We start from the raw sequence: 10,889 nt of genomic DNA, 5'->3' as shown, positions 1-10,889 counted from the left end.
TCAAAAAGAAATATACTCGTTACCTGACTGTAACCCCTCTGTACATCACCTTTATATATATACATAAAGAGATCCAGGGGTTGGAGGTATGGCTCAGGTGGTGGAGTGCCAGCCAATAATCAAGAGCAAGCATCAGATGCTGAGTTCCAGTTTGGACAAAAAAAAAAAAAAACACCTAATCCCACATGTATAAGCCACACCTCTTTCTGTTTATGCAAGGTGAAGACAGGACTTCAAAGAGGGTCTAGGGACTTCTAGCTGCTCCAATCTTCAATTCTGCTTCTCTGATTCTGTGACAAGTATGCAGCAATGGTAAGTGCCTTACCAAGCAAAAACAGCAACCGGAAGAACAGAATCACTAAGCTCCATTGAACTGTGTGTACTGATCCTGAAACTTGAACTCAGAGCCTAGGTGCTTCCAGCCTCCCTTCCCCCCTACCCCCCCCCTCCCCAATTCTAGCATGAGCCATAGCTCCACTTCCAGCGTTTTGGTAGTTTGTTGGTATGGACTTTCCTGCTTGGGCTGGCTTCAAAACTCAATTCTCAGATCTCAGCTTCCAGAGTACTTAGGATTATAGCCATAAGCCACTGGTGCCCAGCTTGTACTCTTAAATTGACATTAACAGGACTCAAATTATTACGGAGGATAATGATAAGCCCATAGCGCTGAGGGCCAGTTTAATGACAGTTCCATCGTGTCAGTGCTAAGCACACCATGGGCTCTGTCCTCTGAGAACACTGGGAGGGCCTGAGCGTGCTGTGCACCCAGCAGCCCTTGGACTGTCACTCAAGCCCTATGATGCTTTTCACTTTCTTTTTTGTATGCTTTCTAGAACTCCACAGCAGAAGAGAAATAAAATCAACTACCTGGATGGGTATAAAATATTACTTTATTGTGATAAACCTCACAAGAATCTAAGATAATATTTCTGCTGTTAAATCCATTTGGGCCAGACACTGGTGGCTCACGCCTGTAATCCTACCTACTCAGGAGGCTGAGATCTGAGGATTGCGGTTCAAAGCCAGCCAGGGCAGGAAAGTCTTATTAACCACCAGAAAACTGGAAGTGGTGCTGGGGTTCAAGTGGTAGAGCACCAGCCTTGAGCAAAAAAGCTAAGCATTCAGGCCTTGAGTTCAAGCCCCAGTACTAGCACAAACACATTGTGTGTACAAACACACAATATGGCAGCTTGAACATTCATAAACTGATATTTTAAATATTCTAATAAAATGAAAGGATCGAAGGAGAAGCTCCATAACAGGCAGTTCACAAACTACTGCCAGGAACAAACAAGAAAGAAAGGTTGAGAACAGAAACTCTTCAACATATTTCGGTTATTTAAAAAGCTGCCCTATATTTGAATTTTCACTAATTCTTACTCTATTTGAAGATGGAATTTTTTAAATTTTAAAATGAAAATCAATGGCAAAGCAGGACTTTGCTTTAAATGAATTATTTTATAGGTGAGTGGAATCCCTCATGCCTGTAATTCTAGCTACATCGACTGGCTGAGATTGGATGACTATGGTTTAAGACCCAGCCTGGTCATGAGACCCCATTTCCCCACTTTAACCAATGTCTGGGCAGAGTTGCTCATGCCTGACACCCCAGCTATATAGGAGATATAAACAGCAGGATTTCAGTCCAGGCTAGCTGGACAAAAGGTAAGTGAACCCTATCTCTAAAAGAACTGGAGTAAAAAAGGCCAGAGGCATGGCTCATAAGTAGAGCACCTGCCTAGTAGGTAAAAAGCTCTGTTTGCTGGGTGCCAGTGGCTCATGCCTCACTCATAGCTACTTAGGAGGCTGAGATTTGAGGATTCCAGTTTGAAACTAGCCCAGGCAAGAAAGTCTGTGAGACTCTTACCTTCAACACACTAACCAAAACAGCTAGAAGTAGAGCTGTGGCTCAAGTGGTAGAGCACTAGCATTGAGCAAAAAAGCTTAGAGTGCCCAGGCTCTGAGTTCAATCCCCAGGACCAGCACAAAAAAACAGTATTAAAAAAAAAAGAAAAAAAAAAAACCTCTGAGTTCAAGCCCCCATATAAAAAGAAAAATCATTTCTTTATAATCAGTTTTAGTGAGACAGATTCATTTCAATAAAATTTTAATACTGCATTTAAAAAACATGGAAATAATTCAAAATCATATAAAGAATAATTTTCAAATCTGTTTGAAGATACTTAACTGCTGTAATCCTGAAAGTCATCCTAAGTCAGCATACTTCTCCCACAAAAAAAAAAAAAATCACATTTTCTAACAAGTAGCTTTAGAAAACAACATTCAGTCTTTCATTGTGACCCTCTCCAGTTCAAACTCTGAGGTGCTCTATTCATTTCTTGCCTAATTTTGTTGCAAATATTTGGGAGGAAATTTTAAAAACTCAGACAAGACTAAATCATTATTTGGAACTTCCTGATTCAAATTTTTTTAAAACACATGAATCGGTTAACCTTTTTTTAACCCAGGGAAACCAGTATTTTCCATAAAATTCACATCTAACATTCAACATGAACTTCAGTTCAAGGTATTTCTACCATGATTCCTTTCATCATTAATGTCTACTCTCAAGAATTTTATATCATTAAAAAGTATTTTATATCATGAAAGGTATTTTCACAATAACCTGTGACATTGTTCTCCACAGCCATTTGATTCATTTACTTTTTGTTTGTTTTTTGGGTCTGGTCATAGGGCCTGAACTCTGGGCCTGGGTGCTGTTCCTCAGCAATTCAGCTCAAGGCTAGCGCTCTACCACTTGAGCCACAGCGCCACTTCCGGCTTTTTTCTTTTTGCTTATGTGGTGCTAAGGAATCAAACCCAGGGCCTCAGGCATGCAAGGCAAGTGCTCTACCACTGAGCCACCTTCCCCGCCCAATGATTCATTTGCTTTTGCTTGGTTGTTTTGCCAGTATTGGGATTAAGCCCAAGGCCTCAATGCTAAAGCCATTTTAAATCTAGTTGTAAATGAAGTCTGGTTATTTGTTGAGGATGATCTTTCAGTCCTCATCTCCCTGGTATGGTTTCTCCACTCTCCTAAATGACCCGAATGGTAGCGATAGGTAGAGGGCTCATTTCTTGCCATTATTACAAAAGCAAAGCTGATACTGGCACACGTCTTCCAAGTAGTTTGTAAGAGTACTGAGTAATCACTCTTTTTCATAGCCTTAATCTTTTCCATTTTTGTGCTGTGAGCTTGAACTCAGTACCTGGGCACTGTCCCCTGAGCTTTTGGCTTAAGGCTAGAGCTTTAGCACTTGAGCCACAGCTCCACTTCTCGCTTTTTGATAGTTAATTGGAGGTAAAGAATCTCATGGACTTTCCTGCCCAGGCTGGCTTTGAACCATGATCCTCCATATCAGCCTCCTGAGCAGCTAGGATTCTAGTCATGAGCCACCCACCAGCTTGTAGCTTAATCTTTTTGTTTTATGGAAATTTGAAACCAAGAGTTTGAAAATGAGACCAGCACCATCTAGTACAGTATCCTCTTCAGGACATACTGAAGTTAATACTTCTTTCCTAATCATTTCTCATCTAATGGGCACTGTTTGCGCACACCACATCTCTCAGACCCTGTCATACTGCAGACCTCATGTGGTTTCAGTAGCTGCCCCATTCCCCACTTGCCATATGTATACTTACTATCTAGGAACAGATATTGTCACCATCAAAGGTGGATCTGCTTATTCCTGTTCCCCAGAGTATCCCTATAATATTGTAATTAGGAAATTTTAGCACTGTCTTTCACACAATAGGGTCTCCATTGCAAAATAACCATGTTGTATTACAGCACTTACCAAAGTGCCCCTGGGAGATTGCACTTTTGTCTTCTAATACTCTACCTGCAACACTTAGAAGAATCAACAACAAGCAGTTGCCTTCGTAAGACCAAAGTTTAGGTAAAAGTGGTCCTGTCCATATGGCTTAACATGAGCATGGCTACCTACACAAGAACCTGGGCCCTGGTGTTGTCACTAACAGTGTGACCTGGTGACACTTGTTTTTCAAAGTCTAGACTAGTAGTCCATTATGTTTTACACCTTTTATTCTCACATCAGGTTTGTAAAAACAGAAGCAGCTGACATATGCACTTATAGAGGCCTTTTCCTTAGCTGTGGTTTTTCTTCCTGGACATAGTCCCCAGGTGTGAGAGAAGCAGAGGCTCATCTTGACGCCAGCATCTGGCCGGCGCGGTCACTGATTCGTGGTGTTGTCTCTTCTAGGACACTTGTGACAGACACAATATCAATAGGATTTCACATTGGGGTTGTTTTGTTCCTTTTTTTTCCTCTTTTTTTTTTTTTAAAGTAAGTGTGTTCCCAGTTTCTCATTCGTACTTTTCTTTGAATATATTGCACAATATTTGATTATTAAAAAAAGATTTTTAGGTCTCAGGCAAAAAAAAAAAGTTTTTCTCCTTCCCCTTAGGAGGTGCTAATGTGTATTATTTTCTAAAAGAGGTAAGTGGTTGTCTGTGTGGCCATCCTCAAAGGGAACCTAGGGGAAAAAAGACCAAAGCATTAATGTTACTCTTTACAGATTCCTTCTAACACTAAGCTGTGCTGGGGGTAAGGACATTGAGCTGGAGATAGGCACCATGCGTGCTGCACCACTTACTGAATGGACAGCTTTATAGGATCCAAGTCTGAAACGACAGCAAATTATCTCGACTATAAATTTTCCAATTCCATGTAACATGCCTGCAATAAATAAGTTCAGGTTTTTAAATTAAATTTCTTCTGTCATTTCTATAATAAAAATAAAAAACTCACCTAACCATAATGGACCACATTAAGAAATGAAACCAATTGGCTTACATTATGTCCGTTTAAAATATTCAAAAGAAGGATGGGGGCTGGTGAGTGCAGTTTTAAGATTCCATGTACAGCCCAGAACCAATGGTTCAAGCCTATTCAGGAGGGTGAGATCTGAGGATAGCAGTTCAAAGCCAGCCCAGACAGAAAAATCCCCACGAGACTCTTCATATCCAATTAACCACTCCAAAACTGGAAGTGGTGCTGTGGCTCAAAGTGGTAGAGCACTAGCCTTGATTGAGCAAAAGAGCTCAGGGACAGCACCCAGGCCCCGAGTTCAAGCCCCACAACCAAAATAAAAAGATTCAATGTACATATGTGAAAATGGAGCCAGGTAATTTAAGAGGATGGATGGGGGTGAGAGATAGGGGAAAATGATGGAAAGGATAACACTGGTCAAGATGTCTTGTGGTCATAAACTGACATGTAGTCATAAAATTAAACCCCTCCATACAACTACTTAAACAATAACAAAAAACCTAAACAATAATTAACAAATGTATCTTCAAAATCACATGGTCAACAAAAATTCATGACCTTGCACAATCTTTTCAAGGTTAGCTCACAGACTTTAAACCAAATGATATTGACAACATGCATTCAAATAAATTGAAAGGAAACAGTAACAGAAAATCCTGTTTAAAAAAACTATTCATTTTTTCCAAAGTTATAATTCTAAAAAACACATATGACTTCAAGTATGTGAATTACCCAACTCTGTGTAACCATTAAACAGGCAATGAAATAAAGCAGGAACAATTTATATATTGGACTTAATTCTCAAATTCTCATAATTACAATTCTCCCAATGATCTTTAGTGCATTCTAAAATCTCAGGCCAAAATTCAAAACTACTGGATACAAGTTGAGTGTACCAGGAGTTATTTAGCTTTTATATGTTGCACAGCTAAAAGGACAATAAATAAAAAGCAAAATTAAGCCGGGCACCAGTGGCTCATACCTGTAATCCTAGCTACTCAGTAGGCTGAGCATCTGAGGATCATGGTTCAAAGCCAGCCTGGGCAGGAAAGTCCATGAGATTCTTATCTCCAATAAACCACTAGAAAACCGGAAGTGGCACTGCGGCTCAAGCGTTAGAGGGCTCACATTGAGCTGAAAAGCGCAGGGACAGCACCCCACAACCCACCAAAAAAAAAAAAAAAAAAGCAAAATTAACACTGAGTGACTATTTCTAGGCATTTTCTCATTTAGCCCTACAACACACTAGCTAGATATCCGATTCCAAATTTTAGAGATGAGAAAATTCCAGACAAAGGAGATGGCCCAAAGACAAATGGTGGAAATGGATTGAAGTCTAGTTCTGTCTGCTCTCCATGCCCAGGGTACACAAGAGCTTACCATTTTACCTCCCTGAAAGTACTAAATGATGTGAAATCACTTATGCTTAATGGCTAGTGAGTATAATTCAAATCTCAAGACAACTGTTTTAGATTTGTTGCCCCCTGAAAAATGGCTTCTTGCAGGGCTGGGGATTGAACTCAGAATCCAGAGCCACACATATGGCTACACTCTACAACAGACCTATACCCCCAGCCCAAGAAGTATATCAGAAGTGGAATGGATACTTCTACAAATTAAGACTAAGAAATGTATGTTGACCTGTTGTTGAAAAGATTCCTCCAACAATACCGCAGAGTCTTACAAAAAACTGCCAGAATGGCATATGCTCCTCAGTAACAGTCACCATGAGAGAGCTGAGATCGTATTTCATGAAGATTCCAGAAACTCCATGGCTGCCTGCAGCATGGTTGATGATGCGCTCCTGAAAGGGAAAGGAGAAACAAATTCTTGCCACTTGATTACTAACACAGACTCTACATTAAACTTTATGGCTCTACAGTACAAGGACACATCCCAAATTTTTCACCAACCATTAGATCTGACAATTTATTCACAGACAATTTATTCAGTGTCCCTTGTGAGGTTAGCTTTCCAAACTACCTAAACAACAGAATAGAGCCAGGCATGGTGGTGCACACCGTGTAATCTCAGCACTCAGGAGGCACAAGGCAGGAGGGACTGCAAGATGAGGAGGTCACCCTGGGCTACACAATGAGACCAAGTCTCAAAAAAAAAAGAAAGAAAAATCTTTTCTATTTTCAAGTTTTCTTCTGAACCTCACAAGCTTACAACTAACTCTATGGCACGTTCTTTTAATGACTAAATCCATTAAAACTAATATTTGGATAAACTTTTGTCTTCTTTTAGGAATTTACAAAAAAATAACATTTTTAGTTAAGTGATTGAATTTTGAAACAACTAATTTCAGTGTCTATTGTTTAAACTATGAGAGATACAATACAGAAAAAAAAAAAACTAATGCACTAAGTTGAAAGATATCTATGCTTTTTTTTTGGTTTGGTTTTTTTGGTCAGTCTTAGGGCTTGAACTCTGGGCCTGGCACTGTCCCTCAGTTCTTCAGCTCAAGACGAGCACTCTACCACTAGAACCACAGTTCCACTTCCAGTTTTCTGGTAGTTAACTGGAAATAAGAGTATCACAGACTTTCTTGCCCATGCTGGCTTTGAACAGCAATTCTCAGATCTTAGCCTCTGAGTAGCTAGGATTACAGGCATGAGCGACTTGGTGCCCCACTAAGATATCCATGTTTGAGTTTTAAAGAAAAAGCAATGTTAATGAATTCAACTAGAACTACAAATAAACCACTGTGCACACAGATGAAAAAGCAATTTTCTTTCTTTCTACCCTGTTTATACTTTAGCAATCGAGTTCTCAAACTTTCTGATAAATTGCTATTACAGATCCAAACTATGACCCAATTACAACTTTTGAGCCAGAGTCTAATTTGACAAAGCTATAACTAAAGTGCAAGTGTTAGGAATATGGATAATCAAGTTACTGGTGTTTAACTAAAAAGAAAACTAGAACAATTTAATGAGATCTACTAAGAAACCTATTTCCCTACTATTAGTACACTAGGCCCTCAGGAACTGCTGACTGAGGGTCCAAGAGCACCTCCACTCTGCCTCCTGACATGCTCAACAATCCAAGTTATGCTCTGGTATCACCCATGGTAGGGACGGATGTTCCTGTGTAGGGATTGGGACATCTAAAGTAGCAAAAGTAGACTAATAATGACTTACTTGGGGTACTAAGAGTTTTGCAAAGCACAGCCCTTTCCCTCCATGCCTTCTCAATACTGTATCAAATCAATTTTCCATTTCTTTTATAAACAAAGCACAACTATTTTAGTTATTCATTAGCACAAAAACCTGCATCAAGGATAAATGCTCTGGAATTGTATTTCTTGATTTTTATTTTTTTGTGCCAGTACTGGGACTTGAAATCAGGGCCTGGGCTACTCTCTCTTTTAGCTTTTCTTCGATCACAGTTAGTACTCTATCACTTAAGCCACAGCTCCACTTCTGGATTTTTGCTGGTTAATTGAAGATAAGAATCTCATGGATGTTCCTGCCCAAGTTGTCTTCAAACTTCAATCCTTGAATTGCAGTTGTGAACCACTGGGAACAAGCTGACTTTTGTCTTTTTTATGTAATACTGCCAATTATATCCTGGATATAATAACATGTAAGGATACAGAGATCTTCTACATTCTTATTCTCCCTTTAGAGCTACATAATTTGGATATTTCTAGTCTACTACCATTATAGTAACAAACTATTTTTGTGCTTATCCCATTGTATCTTGAGAAAGATGTCCTAGGATAGGGATCTCTGGATCAATGGTGAATGTGCCTGTCACTTTCCAGATATTGCCAACATGTCTTACAGAGACTGTGGCATTTTACACTCCCATGGCAATTTACGCGCATCTGTTTCCTTCAACTGAACATGCTATCTTTCAGGTGCTGGTCAACTAATAGAAGAGAAATGGTTTCTCTTTAACTTTACAGAAGTATTGAAAAGCATAGTATTCATTTGCATATGCTTGACCTAGTTACTGCATACACATGAGTATACTCACACATACGTATGAATACAATTATCTATACTTGGTTTTTCTTCCTTGAACCACATAAAACTTTCACAGTACATCCTTAAAATGATAATTTCAGAAGAACAAGGGAAATTCTGACAACTAAGAACTTACTCATATTAAGTTATAACAATAGTAAAAGAAACCTACATATAGAAGAAAGCAGATTTAACCCAAAAAACCAAAAAAGTATCCTTCCAGATACTAGTGATTATTTATCAGTCTTTTTTTTTTTTTTGTCGGCCATGGGGCTTGAACTCTGGGCCTGGGCACTGTCCCTCAGCTCTTCAGCTCAAGGCGAGCACTCTACCACTTGAGCTACAGCACCACTTCCGGTTTTCTGGTGGTTTATTGGAGATAGGAGTCTCACGGTCTTTCCTGCCCGGGCTGGCTTTGAACCGCGATCCTCAGATCTCAGCCTCCTGAGTAGCTAGGATTACAGGCGTGAGCCACCAGAGCCTGGCGTTATTTATCAGTCTTAAACACACCAAAGAAAAAGAAAAACTCAGAAGAGATGAGAGATCTATTAACCATCTAATTCTAAAACTTTCCTCTTTGTCAGTCAACTGATCTGCCTGTCTATTCTGAGGTTGTGAAACACTCTTCCTATCAATGTACAATACCCAGAATGAACTGGGCTTGCTATCTGACTTTCCATCACTGCATGTGGTCCAGGCAGGAACATTTGATGAAAAACGGCTAATACAAAAATCTACTGTAATTTAAGACAAAGAATGATATAAAACCATGACACTATGCCAGGTGCCACTGGCTCTTGCCTGTAATCCTAAATACTCAGGAGGCTGGGATGTGAGGATCATGGTTCCAAGCCAGCCTGGTTAGGGCAGTCTGCAAGATTTTTATCTACAACTGACCTCCAAAAAACTGTAAGTAGAACTGTGGCTCAAAACAGAGTACCAGCCTTGAGTAAAAAAGCCAGGTATGTGCAACCCACAGTACCCACACCAAAAAATAAATGAGACTAATAAGATCATTGATATAATCATATTTTAACAATTTTAAGTCCTAGGTGAATAGGAACACTTCAGACTTTTTAAATCTATTTTTTTTTTGCCCAAGAACATACTAATACCTACTTCTATTTTTTTCTACGTAAATAAAATGTCAATTCAAGACTTCTAGAATTTAAATGAAGGATGGCACCAACTCAAAGTTCAACTTTACCTTACAGCTGAGCAACTATAAAATGCTAATACAAATTATTTTATAAGGGTGGCCTCACTTACCCTTTCTGTAACAGAAAACTGATGTGTTTCTGCTGAAATTTTATATGTCTGGAGTTTTGTTGGCACAACTGTAATAAAATATTGGAACATCTGGTTGTCTAAAATAAGAAAAGAAATTTTCATCAGTCTTGTACTACTATACAATACTATTGCCAAATATATCCTTTTCCCATAATTTAAACTTACATTTAATACTATATTTCACTTAATGTCAGATTAGAAAAAGAAGCAGTTAAGTGTCAATGGCTCAGACCTTTAATTCTAGCTCTTCAGGAGGCAAGATCTGAGGATTGTGGTTCAAAACAGCCTAGGTAGGAAGGCCTGCAGAGTTGTTAAACTCCAATTAGCCAGCAAAAAGCCAAAAGTGGGGCTATGGCTCCCCTGGTAGAACACTAGCCTTGAGAGAAAATGCTATGGGAAAGCACCAAAGTCCTGTGTTCGAGCCCGAGTAATCACACCAGAAAAAAAAGGGAAAAGAACTGTTAACTCTGACATAATCACACTTGGTAAACCAAGGTCCTAGGGCAGTGTAAAATAGGAACGTGCTTGTACATGTGTGCACATGTATACCCAGAAAAAATATTTAAAATGAGCCAGTGGTTCAGTTTGATTACCATTACATCATTAACTTCTTTATATGGAAAAATAAAGGTAACATTTCCTTTTACAGTATAAAAACTACAAAGATAAAGGTTTTGGAGGACAGCCAAGAGGGCGATGAAACAGCAGGGAAACACCACAGCTCTCTCCAACCAAAAGAAAGTTCAAGTCCCAACTCTCAGTTCCCCCACGGATTTGTACCAAGCCACCAAAGCGACCCAACCCACAGCCGCCTAGGACCTCGGAGCCA

The 10,889-nt window shown here is 39.4% G+C and overlaps 1 protein-coding gene across 2 annotated transcripts in view; it reads right to left on the bottom strand.

Moving 5' to 3' along the window:
- Positions 1 to 4,023: 4,023 nt before the first annotated feature.
- Ergic2 (ERGIC and golgi 2) overlaps positions 4,024 to 10,889 on the bottom strand; it is a 42,409-nt gene continuing 35,543 nt past the window's right edge. The window contains exons 11-14 of one of the 2 annotated variants that reach the window (XM_013033426.1): positions 10,040 to 10,137; positions 6,435 to 6,597; positions 4,618 to 4,700; positions 4,024 to 4,497 (exon numbers count right to left, since the gene is read on the bottom strand). In XM_013033426.1, the coding sequence (XP_012888880.1) occupies positions 4,435 to 4,497; positions 4,618 to 4,700; positions 6,435 to 6,597; positions 10,040 to 10,137 (407 nt within the window). In that variant the 3' untranslated portion in view covers positions 4,024 to 4,434. The remainder of the gene's footprint in view (positions 4,498 to 4,617; positions 4,701 to 6,434; positions 6,598 to 10,039; positions 10,138 to 10,889) is intronic. The other variant, XM_013033427.1, reaches the window with a different exon arrangement.

Source organism: Dipodomys ordii, unplaced genomic scaffold (assembly GCF_000151885.1).
Source record: "Dipodomys ordii isolate 6190 unplaced genomic scaffold, Dord_2.0 Scaffold167, whole genome shotgun sequence".
In the NCBI taxonomy this organism is placed as follows: Eukaryota; Metazoa; Chordata; class Mammalia; order Rodentia; family Heteromyidae; genus Dipodomys; species Dipodomys ordii.
Note: the sequence above shows the minus strand (reverse complement) of the source record. Positions and strands in the feature narration are given on the sequence as shown.